Raw genomic sequence first — 21,986 nt, forward strand, 5'->3', positions numbered from 1 at the left:
TGCATTGTAGATGTGAAGAGAAGCAAGTATCCTAAGTTTAGCACTTTTTACATTGGACTGTTAGGATCTTCTGTTCCCTGATGCTGCCTGCCATTATGATACTTTTATATTCTTCTAGTACATCTGAACCTCAAGAGCACCCATATCTACTGTAGACAACACCCCATTCCACTCCTTTTCTAAGATTTTAGACTTCTGATTTTGCATTGCATTTCCCAGTTCCTGTGCTTCTAACTGTAAAGATTTCTAGTTTCATTAGAAGCAGTTGAGTCACGATCTGCCTTTTGGTTTCCTCATTCTTCCAATCTCAGTTCTAACTGTACCTTTAATCATTGGTTTACCATTGTACTTGATAATTTTTACGTTCCCTAAGTGCACTCTAAGGTCTGTTTATTCCTAAGATTGGAATTAGGGGTCATACGGCACAGTCATCTTCAGATTTATCAGATAATGCAGAATTGTTTTCTAAAATGACTTTAACAGTTTACCACTTCGTAAAAGGCTTGATTGTAAAAACTATATTCCTGCATAGTGTAATAAGTTTTGAAATGTATAAAAAGACAAATATTCCTTTACCCAGATATTTTGCTATAGATATCTTGTTAATTTTTGGATGTGTGTGTGTGTATGGTTTTTAATATGTATATGTATTTTTTTTTCCCTGAGCACTGTTAACATTTATTTCCAGTATTGCTGTAGCCTTTAGATTGCTTATAAGCTGTAGGTAAAAGAAAGCCTAGCTCAGATGTACTTAAACTTAGTAAAGGGAGTATGTGTTGGCTAGTTCTGCTTGGACTTCTTCCTTAAAGCAATATAAATTGATTCTGGCTGATTGATTTATGGATGTTACACCTTTGTTGAAATGATAATGGTTAGCTCAGAGCCTGGATAGCTAGAACCAGAGCTAAGAATAAACTTAGGCCACAGACATAGTCCAGTAGGAAAACTTCTGCTTCTGGCCTTAGGTGCAGGATGATGTGACTGTTACAGAAACTGCTGCTTCTGGGGACTGGCTGTTGCTTGCACACACATTTAAGATGTCAGTTTGCAATACTTCTTTTCAGTTGTAACTGGAGGAGTATTTTCTGTGTTGTTGCAAAATGCTTATGAGAAGTAAGTAGAGAATCTTCCTTTACATCAGAGAAACAAACATGGCAAAATACAGTTTTATTAAAATTTCTAACAGATTTTTAAAAAATTCTTCATTTTAGGCCTGGATAAAATTGAATTCTTACAGAGTCATGAAAACCAAGAGATCTACCAGAAGGCCTTTGATCTTATTGAGCATTACTTTGGGACCGAGGATGAGGACAGCAGCATCGCACCGCAGGTTGACCTCAGCCAGCAGCAGTACATCTTCCAGCAGTGTGAGGCGCCTATGGAAGGTTTCCAGCTTTGAAGCAGTCTCTGCTTTCATGTCCCTGTGTCAGCCCAGGCTGCCCAGTCAAGTCCTCTGTGGAGCCCACAGTCCTCATGGAGCTAACTTCTCAAATGTTTTCCATAATACTGTTTGCGCTCATTTGCTTGCCTTGCGCACCTGCTCTCTTACACACATCTGGAAAACCTTTGGCTCTCTGTGGTGGAATACCCTTCTAATAAAAGGGTAATAACCAGAACGGCCCACTCTGTTATGGAAAACCCTAGGCTTTCAAGATCTGCACTTACATATTATAGAGTCATGGGAATATGCACATGTTAATGTGGCTCCCTTTTTTTTTGTGGGGGAAAAAGAGGACTCCTCATTCCCTTTAATGTGGGAAAAAATACTGACATTAAAAGATGAGACTAAATCTTTACTTTGAATTTCACACAACTGCTTGCAACAAGGGAAATGTTTAGACCTGTTGTGTACTTCAGAGTACTTTCAGGAGTTCCTCCACAGTGAACCCTTGGATTAACTGGTGGCTTTTTCTAGCCACATTTGCATTAATCCTTACTGAGATTGGATGGTTTTATTTCCTCTATTGATGCCATTCTCCACAGATAGTAAACCATCCGCTCCCTCACCTTCAGCCTTCAGTGAATGTGCTTCTAGTTGTCAGGAATGCTGAAGAATTAACTTTGACTCTTAAATGTGATACTGGTTTGAAGATTCCCTTAGAGCAGAAAGGAGAGGGGCACATATTAATTTGTATGGCTATTGCTTCTCTTTGGTCTTACATGTCTTAGGATTTGGAAGTGGTACAGTTCTAATACTGGTATGAAGATTTAGAATCCTTAGTGATCAAAACCGTATCCTGTAATTCAATAAAAAAGTTAAAAACAGAAAAAAAAAAAACCCCTCTGATTTTCCCAAACTTAACCAGTGTGACTAGGGCTGTTTCTGCATTAAAACAAATGTTTCAGGCTTTGTGGTCCTGATCAAGGTCCTCATTAAATTGGAGTTCACCCTAGGTGCTGTTCCCTTCTGTGACTGGCAAATAAATACGCTTCTAAAGGTTACTTAGGGATTATTTTTTTTCCTTAGTTAGGTGCAGCTGGATTCTAGTGTATTCATGCTGCACATAAGTAGCATCCTTATTTTCAATGACCATCTTCTGGACAGACCTGTTTAACCCAAATAAGGGCAGTGATCTTTTTCTTATGACCTCATTGTTCCCTAATCATTTCATCTCCTACTAGTACTGCCCAGTCAAGTCCTTTCCATAAAATAAAAAGTTTCTACCTTCTGGCTCATTTAATGACTACAACCTCTACCTGCAAATGGCGCTTCCAGTACTGTCTTCAGTGATCCACATTTGTGCTCGGACTGGAATGAGAAAAATAAGCTTAATTGCCAAGAGAACTGCAACTGAGTTCAATACGATTTCTTGGTGCTAGTTGGCCATCTTGACTCAATGTTGGGACATATTATCAGAGAAGATTTTTTGTTGATGTGCTGTTCAAAATGAATTCTGAAGGAAAGTTGCTCAGTTCTTTTTCAGAGAATATCCTTTTAAACCTCTTTAATCTTGTCCTCTTCTAGAATTCATTATAACCCCAAAGTGTAACTATTTGAAAGTTCCCCTGACAAGCTGTTATATCTCTGGTAAATCCTGCTGAACATTAGGGATATTCAGAGCTTTCATACCTCATCATGTTGTTTAAACCACCAACTTACGTGATCTGATTTAAACTTTAATAAGAAATCCACTTCATTCAAAATAGAAAGATACAAAGACAACATTTATCAGCCAAGTGTATGACGCATTCTTCGCATCTAGTCTGTAGTTGTGTCTGTGCTCTGGAATGGATACCGTCTGCTGATGTCTGTTATTGATGGAGCAGCCACTGCAAAACTAGTCAACTCCGTCTATAACTGTTACTTTTTCTAGTGCTGCTTTGTGCTGAAAGAACATTTTAGTTTACTGCACTTGACCTGTAAAAGACTTTCTTTGTAATTTTAGGGACAAATTAGGTGGTTAATTTAAAGAAAAACTTTCAATGTTGCCTTTACATCACATTAAAATATAACTTCTTTCAGAAGGGTAACAGAAGCACTGAATGATAGTAAAACTCTTGTTTTTAGCTTTGACATTTTTTGTGGCTGAGTTTTTTTAAATTGTAAATTACTGGTAACATTTCTCTAGGATGTTTTAAATCATGTCCCTTCTATTGGATAATTTTAAAAATTTCATCTTGTTTTGGTAAATCAATTTTAACGGAAAAAATATAAAACGAAGTTTCCCCAAATTAGCAAGCAAAGCATACACTGGGAATTTTTGTTAGCAACTGCAGGTGTCTCAATGAATGAAGTAAAACAAAATCCATTTAACTAATGTGGTCTATTGTCTGTCTGAAACAAGAGGAGTTTATCTTGCTCTGTCCTAGAAGTTCGTGAGCCATGAGATAGCTAATTTTTTCTTGCAGTTAAGTTTTTAAAATATAAAAGTTGGAATTGATTAAAAGTTAAATCCCATCATAACTGTTGGAATTGATAAAGCAGCCTCTTTAGTAACAGAGGGACATTTTAGAAGGTAGCTGTTAAAAAGTCCTGTTTTTAGTTCTCTACCTGGCAGATTGTGTTAATTTACTTTCACTGAGATGTTAGTCATTACAAAAGCATGCTAATTTCAACACAGGAAAACTCTTCTGCAGTTTTATATACCGCTCTGGGGGAAAGTGGCTTGATTTTCCTTTCTCCTTTTTTATTTCCTCCTCTAAACTTTCAAAGTGTATTCTTTGAAATGAGAACTTTATTTGGGGGGGAGGGTGTGGCGGGGAAGCACTGATAACATTTGGGATGTAAAGACACTTTGTATCTGAAGGATCAGCAGGTAGATATGTGTTAGACTGAAAGACACCTAGAAAGGTAAAGGTGATAGGTATGAAGAATGTGAGATTTAGGAGACACAGTTCTCCATGGAACACTTCATGTTGTCACTAAGTAATTAGACCCTTTTTACACTTTGTCAGCTGTACTGTTTTTGAAAATTCTGTTGCCCTAGGATTGTACCTTCCATCTGCCAGATAAAGCTGAATGGACTCTGGGTTGATTTTCATCGTTATTGTCACAGATAAAAACTTTTGACAGTTACCCCATAATAAATCTGAATTATCCCAGATTGTTGCTGATTTTGCATAAGAAAAAATATGTTGTATATTTTATTAAGCAGACTTTGTCAGCTATCCTCTGTTGTACATGGCCACCCACGGGCAACTATGAATTTACTTCTCCAGTGCTAAATAAATATTTCAGTTATTTAACCCCCCCAATTTGAGGTTGCATTATGAAAGTTTTCCTCAAAGAATTTTTCATTTTGTGAACATTTTAATATCAAGAGGCAAGTCATTAAAGGTATTTAAGGGCTTTGGACTTTCTGCATATATTGGAAATTGTGATGTCTAAGGGTGATTTTCAGTAAAGAGGGGATCCACTTGTAGGAAGAAGTATTATTTGCTTTTCATATTTACTGTGTTCTACCTCCTGCATTCCAAAATTTGCTCAGACAGGTGTACCTATTGTGGAAGTCTCATCTGAATTTTTTTGCCATCTGAAGCTGTTAGCTTCTGTTAGAACCATTTTTCTTCTATTATGAGGTAAGCAGAGTAAATATATCTACCCAGTTGAGAAATATTCGTGGCTACCTTTTTCTGTCATCAGAAGTTAAAAACTTTATACATGTGTGTGTATATTTTTAAAGTAATTGAAGACCAGATGTGGCACTCCTAGTCCAGGAAGTCTGCTTTGATTTGGGTAGTATTCTGTAACATGCTTTATTGTCAGGAAAAGGCAGTAACAGTGGGTACCAGAGCAGCATAAAGGTGTGATAAAACAAATACCACTGTATGCTGGTTTTTAAAATATCAGATTGCTACTGGACATAAAACTCATCTGGAAGTTTGGAGTAAGGAGAAAGGATTAAGGGTAGATGAAGCTCCATTCTGTTTTCAGCTAGGAGTAGACAAAGAAATCCTAGCCTGTTTTCTTACAGGTCAGATAAAGGGAACTCGTCTTTATTGGAACCTCTCTAGTCTTCCAGGTGCCTGGTTAAGGACTTTCACTTTTTCTCATTTAATCCTCATTTTATCCACCTCTTTGAGGTGGATAATTTGTCATTATGGTGACAAAATCAAGACTTAGGAGAATTTACTTTGCCTCAAGGTCACAACCCTTAGACACTGTCCAAAGGTGGGGGAAAGCCCTGCAGTTTGTGTGTCTTGAAGAAAGCAGCAGTCACAAGTGTTCTGTGCCAAGAATTCCCAGAACAGGACACTGCGGCCACAGCTGGGCCAAGTTACTTGTTTTGTCGGGCCATTCTTTCTTCTTCTTATCAGCACCTTGAAATGACTAAATCGGGTATGAACTGCTTTTAGGCTACACAATCCAGAGTGTAGAGACTCAATCCAAACATCTTTCCTTTTCTGTGGTGCTAAAATTTCCTATGACTTGACAAGTTAAAAATAACATGATTCATTGAGTTTAGTAGCATAACTGCTAAACTCAGAAACGTTTCCATTCAACAAATTCAAATGTAGAAAGCAAAGTACTGACACAGAGGGAAAAGGCTTTGGAATGAAGAATGTTACCATAGAAAGCAGTGCCATCCATGGATGTGAATTTAACACAGCTGACTTCCTAAAGGATTATCAACCCAAGGAGTGTCCAAAGTTTAAAAAATGACCTTTTAATGTATGTTGTTATGTTCTGCTTACCTCGTCATTTTGACCACTCTATGTCCTTTTTCAAAGTGTTTTTACACTTTGATTTGGAATGGTTCTAATGATTCTTTGTACTTGAATGTGGTTGGTCAGGCCATGGATGAGTGCCTTGCACACAGCAGACATTCAATAAATATTAAATGACTGAAGGAATGTGCATCTATGTGATATTAGTAAAGGGTACGGGGCTTCCCTGATAGCTCAGTTGGTAAAGAATCTGCCAGCAATGCAGGAGACCCTGATTCGATTCCTGGGTTGGGAAGATCCCCTGGAGAAGGGATAGGCTACCCACTCCAGTATTATTGGGCTTCTCTTGTGGCTCAGCTGGTAAAGAGTCCACCTGCAAGGTGGGAGACCTGGGTTTGATCCTTGGGTTGGGAAGAAACCCTGGAGAAGGGAAAGGCTACCCATTCCAGTACTCTGGCCTGGAGAGTTCCATGGACTGTATAGTCTATGGGGTCGCAAGGAGTCAGACACGACTGAGTGACTTTCACTTGGTTACAAAAGAAAGCTCAAAGGGATTCTTTTATGCTGCTGTTTGAAACCAGGATGAACAACTCTTAAAGCTAGTGTCTCAGCATGTGTGTTATATGTAGTTCCCTTTCTGGAGACTTAATTTGACCTTAAATTTACAAAACCAAACACTGTCCTAACACAAGTTTTGTTACATAAAGAAAAAAAACTCAAAAATGCCTTCTGAGAAAAGTTAATGGGTATATTTTATAGGGTAACTAATATTACCAACCCCATGTTTATATATACACCAGAAATAGCTCATCAGTCTCTTTTGGCATACTCTTAAGAAAAAAATTTTTGGCCGATTATATCCACTGAATGTGGAAGCTCGTGGTTGCCTTAGACTACTGAATTTTTCATTTTTACACATTGCATATATTGCTGCATGAGAGTATTTTCTTTATGCATTCCTCCAATTTAACTGACAAATCAGTATAAACAGAAAGATGTACTTATTCACTGTGATTGCTTCTCTACCATTTTTGAGAGATTTCACCAGGTATTTTTCTGAAAACAAAAGTCTTAAAACAGTCTTAGTTCCTGCAGGCTACACGTTTATCCACAGTACACACTTGTTGGGTTTACAAATTTATTAAGGCTCCCTTAGATGACTGTTACCCCCGTTTCATTCGCCGTTTTGGAAAAAAGTATTCTTCTAATTTTAAAATCAGTATGTGGTCATTTCTGTGATCTTCAATCGTTTTTCAAAGAATAAAATTACTCTCTAAATTCCTTTATCTATACCCACTTAACCTGAGGAAGCCAAAGGAGCCCAGAGGCTCAGTATGGACCACTGCCTTATATAACACACTTGGGCCCAGCATTATTTATGGGTAAATAGAAACGCAGAAGGCCACAATAATGGAGAGGGATCTGGACAGGCTGGAGTGCAAATTAGCACACACACTGTAGAATCTTTCAAGATTAACTTCTGATGATGAGAGCCCTCTTGGGAAGTCCACATTGAATGTTCTGGTTTGCTGAGGGCAGTCCTGGTTTTTAAATCAACACCTGTTAATTATTTTAGTGCCCTCTTTTACTTTAAAAAAGTTTAGATAAGTTATATGGCCACCCCATATTTAGCCCAAAGAGATTTTCATATATTTAAACTGGTGGTGGTCTTAAGCAACTGGGTATGTTCAGATTTCAATTATGCTTGATTTTTGAGGTCTGGGTTTGGCAATCAGACTTACTATGAAGGAAGTCAGTCAAGTTGTTCTGTAGTATAGGAATCACCCCCAGGCAATGTTAAGGTTTAGCACTCATACCTACCCTCCCAATTTTTTTAAATATAAAAAAAAAATGACCCATCTGTGGTAGTATTTGTGTCTGTCTTTTTAATTAAAAAAAATTCTACAGTGTCGTGCTGGGCATGACATGGCAACCTAGTTGTCCATCAACTGACGAACGGATAAAGAAGATGCGGTAAATATATAAAATGGAATATTACTCAGTCATTGAACAGATTTAGGTCCGTTCTAGTGAGGTGGATGAACCCAGAGCCTACTATATATAATGAAGTAAGTCAAAAAGAGAAAAACAAATACTGTATATTAACACATATGTGGCAATATTTCTACTCAGACTAGCTCCAACTTTACTGGATGGCAAGGAGCAAAAACCTTTCAACCACAGATGAGACTTTCAGTTCTAAAACTTTCATGGGAAATTTAAAGAAACTTTAATGGGAGAGAAACTTACAAAATCACTTATCTGGTGAAGACTAAACATAGCAAAAAGAAATTAAAAACGGGACCGAGTAAAGAACATTTCTTGTGTGTTAGTCGCTCAGTCATGTCTGACTGCGACCCTATGGACCATAGCCCGCCAGGCTTCCTTGTTCATGGGATTCTCCAGGCAAGATACTGGAATGGGTAGCCCTTCCCTTCTCCAGGGGTATCTTCCTAACCCAAGGATTGTACCTGAGTCTCCTGCCTTGCAGGCAGATTTACTGTCTGAACCACCAGGGAAGAACTTGAAGAGTCCCAAATACAAATCTCCAGTTAATGGTTTCAGTCACTTTGGATTTACTTATATTAGTAATCCCTGTTCCTACATACTCCACAGTTGCTGATGCTCCCCTCTTCCCAAGGAAGTAAAGCTATGATACTCTTTGTTCTAATTCATAATGAGTACAGTATCAGAACTATATGTGTTAGAACATGACTAATGAATAAAGATTTAACTAGTTATAGTTTTTTCTTTACATGAGTTCTGGATACTATTTATAGAATGTTCCAGATACTGAGAAATGAATAATGGAAATTTCTCCACTGAAATTTTAAGAAAATGATGAAAAATTATTTCTGGATATTCCTGCCAACACATTCTTGTGTGCCCGCTTATCCCTCATGCTTCTGACGTTTCTAGTGGGGTAGATATCCTCAAGTACCAGCACCCATCCTAGCCCTCATACTGTGTGTTTACCTTAATTACTCAACAGACATGAATCTAAGCAAATTCCAGGAGATGGTGAAGGAGGGAAGCCTGGAGTGCTGCAGTCCGTGGAGCTGCAAAGACTCAGACATGACTTCGCAACTAAACAACAACAATTTCCTTTCTTTACTCTGTGTTGGAAAAATACAGATTTTACTTATATTCTTTGAAACAAAGCCTATGCTTTATTCTGTGAAGTGCTTTTAAATTTTTTTATGAATTTAGAGTGTTTCTAAGCTTCCCAGTAACAATCACATTAACCCTATCAAACAGGAGGAGGAAAGAGGCAGGAGGTGTTTAATCAGTTTAAAATAATGTATAAAAACGGATGCTCCAAACCATTTTAAAGATGCTCTTCCCATTCTCGGCACCTTATTGTGTTTGTACCATTAATTTGCCCTAGCTAAGACAACAACTGTCTAAATTCCAAACTAGAGTAGTAGGGTGTTGAAGTAATGAGGTTTTTACTAGTTTACTATAGGTGTAATTATGCTGTGGTGCCTTATAAAAACAAGACCTTCAATTATCCCCAATAAGTATAGATAGGGGACAGTTCTGTTTCCAAATGCTTCAATTCTTGACTGAAAACAATATGAGACATATTTGCCTCTTGACTTCAACCGGCTAGCAGGAAAGCCTTTCAAACAGAACACAAACAGCTTCTCTCGGGCACTCTTTATTGAGCAATTAGGATTGGCCCTCCCTACGGGGGTTACACAGCCTAAGATTCAACCAACCACAGATGAAACATCCTCCCCCCTAATATCCATAAAGTTTCAAAACGCAAAACTTGCTTCATCTTGGCAACTATTTACATAGCATTTATATTAAGTATTTTAAGTAATACAGAGATGACTTATAGGGGAGGATATAAGTAGGCTATATAAAAACACCACATCATTTTATACAAAAGAGGAGCATCCAGTGGATTTTGGTATGCTGTGTGGAGGGAAGGGAAGGGGCGGGGGGTGGGGGGCCCTTGAACCAATTAACCGCAGATACCAAGGGACAGTCTATAAAGGATTGGAGAAACTAGGCAGGCTTTCATTTTGGGTAAACCTATTCTTGAGCAAAGAATAATTTACACCTGGAAAGCGCTTCCCTGGTGGCTCAATGGTAAAGAATCCGCCTGCCAATACAGGAGACACAGGTTTGATCCGACCCCAGTATTCTTGCCTAGAAAATCCCATGGACAGAAGAGCCTGAGGGCTACATCTATGGGGTCGCAAGAGTCAGACACGACTTAGCGACTAAACAACATCTGAAAAGCACATATCCTTCACATATTTCACAGCCACTAATCACTTCTTAAAACTAGGGAGGTCTGGCTAAAGCTTAATTGCTGCTGCTGCTGCTGCTGCTAAGTTGCTTCTGTCGTGTCCGACTCTGTGCGACCCCATAGACGGCAGCCCACCGGGCTCCCCCGTCCCTGGGATTCTCCAGGCAAGAATACTGGAGTGGGTTGCCATTTCCTTCTCCAACAAAGCCTAATTACGAGTAACTTTACACTTTTTTTTTTTTTTACTTCCCTGGTGGCTCAGATAGTAAAGTGTCTGCCTACAATGAGGGAGACCTGGGTTCAATTCCTGGGTCGGGAAGATCCTTTGGAAAAGGATATGGCAATCCACTCCAGTATTCTTGCCTGGAAAATCCCATGGACGGAAAACCTGGTAGGCTACAGTCCACCGGGTCGCAAAGAGTCGGACACGACTGAGCGACTTCACTTTCACTTCACACATTTTTTACTCCATTCCGCCTTTTCTGTTCCAAGCACCTAGCAGATCTGAACTTTCCTTGTCTTTGGAAAGTTAAGCCATAGGAAGTGCTAAAACGTTTGCTCATTTCCCCCGGCACTATCATTTCAGGCTACCTAGGCGCTAGCCTTCAAAGGCCTCTAAAACATATTTTTTATCCTTCCCGAACACTTGGGGAACACATTTAAACCTGGGCATAAATTTGGCTACGTTGCCCTCGCCTACTTGCAGGCCTTCGAACCCGCCACCAGGCTCCACATAACTGCTGGAGAAGAGAACGAAAGCCACCTGTGCAGCAAGGAGCTTATACAGAGTCACCGGCGCTGAGTGGGCCCAGGAAGGCTAAGAAACGCGAAGTGTGAATGGCTTACATCCAAATCCATGCCCGCAGGCATCTCAAAATTTAGTTCTTTCTCGTCCCACGGTTTCGCGAAAGTCATGAATAGTCTCCGAAATACAGCGACCCACGCTATCCAGCAAGATCTGGAAGAAGCCCTTCCTGCAGACGCCGGAAGGAAACCCCAGCGTCTGCTTTTGCGCAAGCGTAGTGATGACTGGATGGCATCACTGACTCGATGGCCGTGAGTCTCAGTGAACTCCGGGAGTTGGTGATGGACAGGGAGGCCTGGAGTGCTGCGATTCATGGGGTCGCAAAGAGTCGGACACGACTGAGCGACTGATCTGATCTGAAACAGACTTCTACAAGCCTCCTCGGCTCGGAAGCGGTGGGAAGGGCATCCTCTGCGCATGCGCTCTACGCTCCCTGCGCATGCGCCCAGCTCCCGGCTGTCATGCGCACGCTTTATTCCTTACGCAGCTGTTTGGAGCGTCGGCAGCAGGTGTGGGCGTTAGGAAATCGTGTGTATGCAGGTTTTTGCTTAGTTTCTGAAATCTTGTTTTTAGCGGCGATTATTCATGCTCAAAGTACAATGTCTAAAGTGAGGCAGGTAGGGGTGCTGAGTACTCAGATATTTCAGAGCTGGGGGGAGAAGCGGTGAAAAATATTTTCTGTAGATTTTCCCCCCCACACCCCACCGCTTGCAGCTTTGAAGCGCGTTACGTAGTCACAAAACACCCACCATTAATACCTTACTTGCCGACAGCGCACGGGACCGTTTTAATAGTATTTCTGAAGTGTTTGTTTCCAGAAGAAGCAGCGAGGAAAAAGTGAAGTGGTCCAAGCTGTGCTGCTGAACTAGTGTATACCATCGTTTAAAGACGATCCAGAGATTAGTCACTAAAAGACTTTGTTTGTTTTTGTTTTGAGTCAGATGTTGTTTATCTTCATTTTGCTGTGTACAAAGCCAAAATACGGACTGCTTGGTTCAAAACCGGACATCTAGCCAACCTACAGACTTCGAGCTTCAGAGTCATGACTACAGAGCAGTCAGGAAATGCGAAAGCAGAGCCGGCTTTCCCCTCATCTGCCAATCAGAGCAAGCCAGTGTCTGAAAAACCAAACTACGCTCTGAAATTCACTCTGGAGGGACATACGGAAGCAGTATCATCAGTTAAGTTTAGTCCTAATGGAGAATGGCTAGCAAGTTCTTCTGCTGATAAAGTAATTATAATTTGGGGAGCCTATGATGGAAAATATGAGAAAACACTTAAAGGACACAATCTTGAAATATCAGATGTTGCCTGGTCATCAGATTCCAGTCGTCTTGTTTCTGCCTCAGATGATAAAACTCTAAAAATTTGGGATGTGAGGTCTGGAAAATGTTTGAAAACACTTAAAGGGCACAGTAATTACGTTTTTTGCTGTAATTTCAATCCACCGTCCAACCTCATCATTTCAGGATCTTTTGATGAAAGCGTGAAAATATGGGAGGTGAAAACAGGCAAGTGCCTTAAGACTTTGTCTGCTCATTCTGACCCAGTTTCTGCTGTTCATTTTAATTGTAGTGGGTCCTTGATAGTATCAGGTAGCTATGATGGTGTCTGTCGAATCTGGGATGCTGCATCAGGTCAGTGTTTAAAAGCACTTGTTGATGATGATAACCCTCCTGTCTCTTTTGTAAAATTTTCTCCAAACGGTAAATATATTCTCATTGCAACTTTGGACAATACTCTTAAACTGTGGGATTACAGCAGAGGCAGATGCCTGAAAACATATACTGGTCATAAGAATGAGAAGTACTGTGTATTTGCCAGTTTTTCAGTTACTGGTGGAAAATGGATTGTCTCTGGTTCAGAGGATAACCTGGTATACATTTGGAATCTTCAAACTAAAGAGATTGTACAGAAATTGCAAGGTCATACAGATGTGGTAATCTCAGCAGCTTGTCATCCTACAGAAAACATCATTGCGTCAGCAGCATTAGGAAATGACAAAACAGTTAAACTGTGGACAAGTACTTACTAAACCCTTTAGAAATCAAGTGGTAGAGTCAAACTGGCCAAAAAAAGATTAGGTATTTTAAAAGATGGTGTTCTCTCAATTTTGGCATGTATTTTGTTTTGTTTTTTAACATTGTCTTGCATTATAAGAATTTAAGACCTGTTTCAAGATCCAACCAGTCCATTCTAAAGGAGATCAGTCCTGGGTGTTTTGGAGGGACTGATGCTAAAGCTGAAAGTCCAATACTTTGGCCACCTCATGCGAAGAGTTGACTCATTGGAAAAGACCCTGATGCTGGGAGGGTTTGGGGGCAGGAGGAGAAGGGGACGACAGAGGATGAGATGGCTGGATGGCATCACCGACTCAATGGGCGTGGGTTTGGGTGAACTCCGGGAGTTGGTGATGGACAGGCAGGCCTGGCGTGCTGCGATTCATGGGGTCGCAAAGAGTCGGCCATGACTGAGCGACTGAACTGAACCGAGCCTCAGTTTGCAAAGTTAGACAGTTGGAAATGCAAGTTTAGATCCCAGGGTTTCTGACTGGAATCTTGATATCTGTGATTAATCTCTTGTGTCTGTCCTTGAACAGATTCTCATTCTGTTCGTTTCAATGACTATTCTAGAGGATCATTGTATTTGATAAAATTTAGAAGTAAAGCTCACAAAACAGGATGACTGATTAAATGAGGGGAACAAGGGAGTTTGGAATAACTCCAAGGCATTTGGTTTAGGAGATCAGAAGAGAATAAGCCTGGGATGGTGGTGGACTGGAGATTTGTCAGATGCTACTTCCACAGTTTAAGTGACAGCCTCAGTGATGGGATGTGAAATGGTCTGTGGAATCGTTTGTAATTTGGGAAAAAACAAGTAATGGTTGTATTTGTTCTGAGTCTTTTTACCAAGATAAAAAGTAAAAATAAACCAAATCAAAATTAATAAAGGCATTTTACTGTGAGAGGCATTTACCTCTCACTACCATGTCAGACTGCCCTCTCCTGATTCTCAGGGCAAGCTCGTCTGAGTAGTAAAGCCTCTTTCTTATTACGTCTGAACTACCCGCTTCTGCCCATGCTACAAACTCAGTTCAGAAATCACCACTTGGTGGAACCATCACTGCCTGCCTGTGCTGTAATGGTTTCACAGGCTATGTGTCCAGTAGATGATGAGCTCTGTAGACTCTAAGTATGTTTATTCATCTTTGAATTCTCAGTTTTTGTATATAAAAGGGACTCAAGTAATGTTTGATTAATGACAATGAATTATACATCCATCACAACTTGTTGCCTGATTTCAATAAATTTTGGAGTCAATTCCCCATACTATTATTTTTATTAAAACTTAAAAAGTACCTAGCCATAGCCTCACATGTTAATTCATTCAAACAGGGTTTATAGGAAATATAAATTGGAAAACATTTTCTGCCCCCTTTACCTGTAGAGACATGATAAACATGAAAAAATAATTCAGAAATTAAGCAAAAAATAGTAACAATCACTTAATTGAAAGTGGGTACTATAGAATACAAAAGAAGACAGTTTTGTCCTTGTTGCTTATAACAGTGCTCATGAAATCTGATTTGCTTGAGAAGTAAGCAATATAAGATACTATAATTACTAGTAGAGTATGTGACAGCTCAGAAGTTAATATGTGAGGCTACTGGGAGAAGTGGGATCGGATGGGGGAAGGTCTTAAATTCTGGTCAGAAAATTTATATTCAACCCCCAAAGAGGCAGTCACTATTATAACTTAACTAAAGAGGACAGCTGACACAAAATGATGATATAAATTCTTGCTGCATGGTAGGATTTTTGAGCTTTGACTTAAACATTTTACAACAATAAATCTTCAAGAATACAACACTTAAAAAATTTTTTAAATGCTTCTTTGTAAGTTAAAATGGTATTGTTTTATGAAGAAAAATGACTTAAAAAATACATTAGATTTACCCATATTTAAAATCTACATTTAGATAATATGTAAGTATTCCAAAATATTAATCAAGGAAGACTAATCTGCTAAAATGTATATAAAGTAATGTTTTTTGATGATAAATTTGCCAAGTGATAAAAATCAAAGAGCTTGGTATCTAAAAGCTAAGGTCAAAGTACTCTATATAGATAGTTATCAGATGGATTATGAAGCTGTATAGTACATTAGATTTTACTATTTTATTAAACTAAGTTCCCAAATACCTGCATATATCATTTAATCTGATATAACCCTCTGAATGTTTATAAGGACTTGCCATCCCTTAAAACTCATGCAGCATGTGAGAATAAATGAAATACTTAAATAGAAACCAGCATCCATAGCTAAATATGAGACAACTTGGCATCCCCGTCAGACTAAATAAGATATATATGAGGAACAAATGCTTAGTTTTCAACAACAATAAAATACATTTGATAGCTTTTCGTAATTGAGAAATTTAGTGTAAAAGAAGGAAAGGACCAGTTAGGAATTCTAAGCTATAGCACAGAAGAGGCGACTGTGCTGGTCCCAAGTAAGTCCATGGTGCTGGGATTTCAAAATCCTCAGAAACTTGTGGCCAGAATGCCATCATCACCTTGCCAGGACCTATCCAAGACTGTTCTCCTAAAAGCCTCTGTTTACCAGAACACCTGACAAAGGCAGAGTGTGGTCTGGCTGCTTCCCAGAGCTCTTGAGAAGCACCAGGGCATTCGGGGAGGTTAGCTCTTCGGCGTGCACTCGGGCAGCGTGCCCCCAGGCAGTGTACTCAGCTGTCCCTCCTAACCTCTCCAGAAATAAGGACACACAAACCATCTGGCTGCTGGGGAGATGTCACTTTGGTAATGGGAATTAAAGTAGGATATGGGACCTGACTATAAAGAAGAGTTAATAATAAAGTTCAAATAAGTCATCTCATTTTTCATTCTTTCATTTTCTTGAAAAAAGCAGGCTGCATTTAACCTAGATCAAACTGTAGTGTTGGAGAAGACTCTTGAGAGTCCCTTGGACTGCAAGGAGATCCAACCAGTCTATCCTAAAGGAAATCAGTCCTGGGTGTTCACTGGAAGGACTGATGCTGAAGCTGAAACTCCAGTATTTTGGCCACCTGATGTGAAGAGCTGACTCATTTGAAAGGACCCTGATGTTGGGAAAGACTGAAAGCAGGAGGAGAAGGGGACAACAGAGGATGAGATGGTTAGATGGCATCACCGACTCAATGGACATGAGTTTGGGTGAACTCCAGGAGTTGGTGATGGACAGGGAGGCCTGGCATGCTGCAGTTCATGGGGTTGCAAAGAGTTGAACACGACTGAGCAACTGAACTGAACTGAAAGTTGTAAAATATAGACAAGTCATTTCTTTAAGAAAATTTATTTGTAGCTCTAGAGTGGAAATAGGGAAGCTCATATACCACATTCTTTTTAGTAAGGCCTATTGCTGCAGCATTATTTCTAGATCTTCAAAATCCAACCAACGATATATCTGCTACTCTGTTTTGGCCTTCATAGCAGCTTCTTCTCTCAGACGAGCTTTCTTTTCTAGGTTCAAGCTTGTTAAAGTCTCATTTCTTCTGGCAGCCTAAAGTGAAACAAATGTGAACAAGTGATTATTTATGCCGGTTCGGGGAGGATGTCATTACCTGACGTGGCAAGTACAGGCATGGTGGAATGGTTCACTGCTTGTGCGCCAGGCACAGCAGCCCTCTCCATGTGCCTTCTGCCTCCTCTAATGCTCCCAGTATGGCAGTCCATCCATTCACGCACAAGAGAAATGCCACACCTCTGCCTTCTCTTCCTTTCTGGCCTCTCTCTTTAAATCTTCTAGCCTCTCTTCTCCCTTTATAATATATTCCCTTGTCTTTCTCTTTTCCTCTCTTTAGCATTAAACACCTTTTTGTTTGCATTTCTACCCCCTTTCTTCCTCCTCTCACTTTTCTTTGTTGCTACCATTTCTCCATCCCCAACTCATGTGTATACTTTCACACCCTTCTAGTTCCGTATTCCTTTTACCACAAACATTCAGCTTTGGGGATCCCAGATTTCACCAAGTACTACCCTTGATGACTCCCAGCAGTGTCTACCTTGGCACTCCATCCTCTGAGAGTGAAGAGCAGTGGAGGAGATGCAACCTTCTTCCCTTGCTTCCCTCCCTCTGACTTGTTTAATCTCTGAAGCTTACATAAACAGTCTAGTTTCAAATTTTCATATCAAATGAGTGAAACCAGCACCCTATAAGGTGGTGGTTTTCTTCAGAATTAAGTATGGAGAGGGGCGCAGAATCAGAATGGTTAGATGATGAAGAGGACAAAACACAAGGGCTAATTTCTCTCTTCTAAATCACAGTAAGTTCAGAAGTTAGTCATTACAGTAGCATTTACCAACTTTTCAGAAACAGTTCCATAAAAGAGAAATAATATTTTTGGTATAGGACAGGAGAGGAGCTCTTTATACAGTGCATACCCTTTCATGAGGCTGGGGGGATCCCAGGGAGTGATCTGTTTCTGGAATATTTAAACTCAGCTAGCATCAAGTAGACAAAAGCAATGCAGATTTCTCAGAATTCTTAGAATCCCTATATCCTGTTTTATATGCTTCTGTAGGTTCAGTCTGAGAGCATGAAAAGTCAAAGAGGGAGGCAGGAAAAATACTGAAGTAGGGTAGGAACACAGTTGTCAAAAGAACTTCACCCAGGCCTCCACACTTGCCCTTCATGCTGTCATAACATCAGCCTAAATGGTTGGTATTTTCTATTCCAAGACTCTCAAGCGAATCAGAAGTTCACTTTTACTCTGGACTCTGCGCATAAGGAAGTCAGTTATCACTGGGTTTGCAGAACCTTTGTAGATTCTTGACAATAGATATAAGACATTTCTTTCCATGTGGAAGCTGTGATATATAGAATTAGACATGGGATTTAAATAATGGCTTGGCCAGTACTGCTGCATAGAAAAATATCTGTATTTTAATCACAAGATAGTTGTCGGCACACTTGGCTCTACCTTTTTGTCTTACCACTTACTAGCTATGTGACATTGGAAAAAGTAACGTCTCTAAGTTTTGGTTCTTCTTTTACAAAACATGGATAAGAGAACTGACCTCTTAGGTTCTCACGATTACTGTGGTGATTAGTAAGCTGAACAATGTGCTGTGCTCAGATGCCTCAGTTGTGTCAGACTCTGTGCAACCCGATGGACTATAGCCTGCCAGGCTCCTCTGTCCATGGGATTCTCCAGGCAAGAATCCTGGAGTGGGTTGCCGTTTCCAACTCCAGGGGATCATCCCAGCCCAGGGATCGAACCCAGATCTCCTTCACTGGCAGGGGGATTCTTAACCACTAAGCCCAAGTTTAACAATACCCGTGAGCACTCAGTAAGTGGGAATACTTTTCCTGTCACCTCAATTAGGTCAAGATTCAAACTGTGGCTCTGCTATTAGGGAGATGTGTGTGAACTTGGGTAAGTTACTAAGCTTTCTATGCTATGTTTCCTCATTTATAAATGAGGTCCTAATAATAGTATCTACCTTGCAGCATTGTTGTAAGATTTAACTGAGACAACAACAAGGTACCTGGAAGACGGTAAGACAGTTATTAATAATGACTGGATTTGTGGACCTGAATGCCTGTGTACTGCTTAGGAGCTTAGACAGATGGCCTAGTTGGAACATCCAAGTAGAGAACAGTGCTAAGAACACTTACCAAGACTAAGGCAGAGTGAGGATCAGTAAGTCCATGCACTGTGAGTGCTTTACAGACATACAAGGAAATATCAGTATATATGCCAGTGTCACACATCTTGTTTCACATTCCTTATGACACCTGTGGCAACTAAACCCTTCTAACTATTTTAGTTCTTCAGCATGCCAAAGTTAGGATTTGCTATTTACCTCCAGGCATGATAATCTCAGGTGTGGTCCTACCATATTTTATTTTGTTTCTTATCATTTCCTGTATAGGAAGTGACTTCCTCATCACAGACAATAAAGAGTTAACCCCTGGTTTCCTCTAGGTCTTTTGTGGAAAATACATAAAGATAGAGGGGAGGTCCACTCTTACCTTCTTGCCCTCTATAACCATCAATACGCATCCTGCCACTGTCAAGGCAATCATTACATAGCTGATCTTCACCCGGACCTTGTTCTTTGCAGCATCGAGCATCTCAAACCTAGCAATGCAGTGAGATCATGAGAGAGAGTTAAAGTTTCTGAGTTGCCAGAGGATATAAACCTCTGTGTCCCACAAATCAGGAGTGGAGTGGTGCCCATAAATATAAAAAAAGGAGGTGAGACCCAAAGATCTTGTAGGACTTTGGGGAAGTCTCCCCCAAAGACCTACAAGATCTTTGTGGAAGATGGAGCATTTTCACAGTTCACTTTATATTTTTATATAAATCATGATAAAGGGCTGGAGATGAAGATAGTGGGACTGAGGACTTCCAGCTACATACTATGCCAATGATGGGAAAGAATTTAGAGGATCAATTTATCCAAAAGTACATGAAGATCTTCACAGTTTAATAAACCTTGCTTGGACATCAGGAACCAGCTGCACTAGCTTTGGCACTGCAGCTAAATATCAGTTGGATCCTATTGCTTCAGTTTATGCAAAAGTCAACAACTATAGTTTAATTGGAATAGGCTACACTCAGACTTTGAGGCCTGGTATGAAGCCTCCATTGTCTGCTCTGGTAGATGGGAAGAGTATAATGCTGGAGGTCACAAACCTGGGCTTGTTCTGGAGCTGGAGGATGAGAGAAACCTCCAGAAATGGGTATCAGAAGATCTGACTTTAATATATTTGCAGTGTGACCAACAGGAGCCCCATATACCCAAGGTGATCAAAACAAAGGATGATCTAAATAAGAGCTGTATTTTAAATATTTAGATAGTTACTTATTAGTTGGTTTCTAGTTGAAAGGGTTATCTATCTAGTTACCAATGCTGCAGTTGTGCAGTCACCTATACACTGCTATGCTATGCTAAGTCTCTTCAGTCATGTCCAACTCTTTGTGACCCTATGGACTACAGCCCACCAGGCTCCTCTGTCCGTGGGATTCTCCAGGCAAGAATATAGAGTAGGTTGCATGCCCTCCTTCAAAGGATCCTTGCAACCCAGGGATCAAACCCATGTCTCTTGCGTCTCCTGCACTGGCATATGGGTTCTTTACCACCAGCACCACCTGGGAAGCCCATACATTACTTCAATGCATTTAACTGTTAGAGGTGCTATCTGCCAACAATAAAACACACTTTTATGAAAACTGAAAAAAAAAAACACCCAAAACCAAGAAAAATCTCAAACAGCCTAACCAACCACCTAAAAGAACTAGAATATGAAGAACAAACAAAACCATAGCAGAAGAAAGTAAAGATCAGCAAGGAAATAAAATAGAGTTTAAGAAAGACATTGAAAAAAATCATTAAAACCAAGAGCTCATTTTTTGAAAGGATTAAAAAAAAAAATCAAAAAACTTCTGGCTAGGGTAAACAAGAGAAAGGATCCAAATAAGAAAAATAAGAAATAAAAGGATAAATAATAACCAGTGCCACAGAAATACAAAAAAAAAAAAAAAAAAAAACCAACCATTAAGAGTATACTTTAAACAATATATGCCAACAAACTGGATAACCTAGAAGAAATAGACAAGTTCCTAGAAACATACAGCCCAAAAATGAATCAAGCAGAAATAACTAATCTGAACATACTGATCACTGGAATTGAAATAGAATATGTAGAACTAATAAAACAAAACTCTCTTCAAACAAAAGTCCAGGACCAGATGGCTTCACTGGAGAATTCTACCAAACACAGAACTCACAATGATCTCTCTCAAATTACTCCAAAACATTAAAGAGGGGGGTACGCTCCCAAAGTCATCCCATGAAGCCACCATCACCCTCATACCAGAATCAGACATATAAAAAGAAAACTACAGGCCAATATCTTTGATAACTATAGGTGTAAAAATACTCAACAAAATATTAGGAAACTGGATCCAACAACACATAAAAAGGATCACACACCATGATCAAGTCGGATTCATCCAGGGTCGCAAGGATGGTTCAACATATGCAAATCAATGTGATACACCACGTTAACGAAAGACAAAAACCATGTGATCATTTCAACAGATATAGAAAAAGCATTTGATAAAATTCAGTATTAATTCATGTTAAAAAACTCTCACCAAAGTAGGTACAGAGGAAATTTTTAAAAATAATAAAAATGCTTAATAAAAGCATTTATGACAAATCCATAGTCAACCAAATACTCAACAGTGAACAGCTAAAAGTCTTCCCACTAAATTCTAGAACAAGTCAAGGACATTTGACTCACCACTTCTATTTATCATAGTGCAGTCTTGGATTGGAAGAATTAATACTGTTAAAATGGTCATACTACCCAAAGCAGTCTACAGATTTAATGTGATTCCTATCAAACTATGCATGCTATTTTTCACAGAATTAGAACAAATAATCCTAAAATTTATATAGAGCCACAAAAGACCCAGAATTGCCAAAGCAATCCTGAAGAGAAAGAACAAAGCTAGGGGCATAACACACCCAGACTTCAGACAATACTACAAAGCTACAGTAATCAAAACAGCATGGTATTGGCACAAAAACAGACATGCAAATCTGTGGAACAGAACATACAAACCCACACACCTATAATCAATTAATCTTGGACAAAGAAGGCAAGAATATACAATGGAGAAAAGTCTATTCAGTAAGTGGTTTGGGAAAGCTAGACAGCCTTATGTACATCAGTGAAGTCAAAACACGCCCTCACACCATACACAAAAATAAACAAACTCAAAATGGCTTAAAG

The 21,986-nt window shown here is 39.6% G+C and overlaps 3 protein-coding genes across 4 annotated transcripts in view; 2 read left to right on the forward strand and 1 right to left on the reverse strand.

Moving 5' to 3' along the window:
* The window catches only part of KPNA1 (karyopherin subunit alpha 1), a 71,362-nt gene extending 66,667 nt beyond the window's left edge, over nt 1-4,695 (forward strand). For both annotated transcript variants that reach the window (XM_086403299.1, XM_086403309.1), the window contains one exon: nt 1,212-4,695. In XM_086403299.1, coding sequence (XP_086259425.1) covers nt 1,212-1,399 — 188 coding nt within the window. In that variant the 3' untranslated portion in view covers nt 1,400-4,695. The remainder of the gene's footprint in view (nt 1-1,211) is intronic.
* Nucleotides 4,696-11,551: 6,856 nt separating this feature from the next.
* On the forward strand, nt 11,552-14,539 carry WDR5B (WD repeat domain 5B). Its single transcript, XM_086403324.1, has 2 exons — nt 11,552-11,686; nt 12,119-14,539. Exons 1-2 carry the CDS (start codon nt 11,617-11,619, stop codon nt 13,210-13,212), a joined length of 1,164 nt encoding a protein of 387 aa, XP_086259450.1. The 5' UTR covers nt 11,552-11,616; the 3' UTR covers nt 13,213-14,539.
* A 1,974-nt stretch (nt 14,540-16,513) lies between these two features.
* Nucleotides 16,514-21,986, reverse strand: part of FAM162A (family with sequence similarity 162 member A) — a 40,708-nt gene continuing 35,235 nt past the window's right edge. The window contains exons 4-5 of the mRNA XM_086403338.1: nt 19,212-19,320; nt 16,514-16,736 (exon numbers count right to left, since the gene is read on the reverse strand). Coding sequence (XP_086259464.1) covers nt 16,644-16,736; nt 19,212-19,320 — 202 coding nt within the window. The 3' untranslated portion in view covers nt 16,514-16,643. The remainder of the gene's footprint in view (nt 16,737-19,211; nt 19,321-21,986) is intronic.

This window comes from Bos grunniens, chromosome 1 (genome assembly GCF_055505025.1).
Source record: "Bos grunniens cultivar Pamir isolate PY7600 chromosome 1, Bosgru_T2T1.0, whole genome shotgun sequence".
Classification (NCBI taxonomy): domain Eukaryota; kingdom Metazoa; phylum Chordata; class Mammalia; order Artiodactyla; family Bovidae; genus Bos; species Bos grunniens.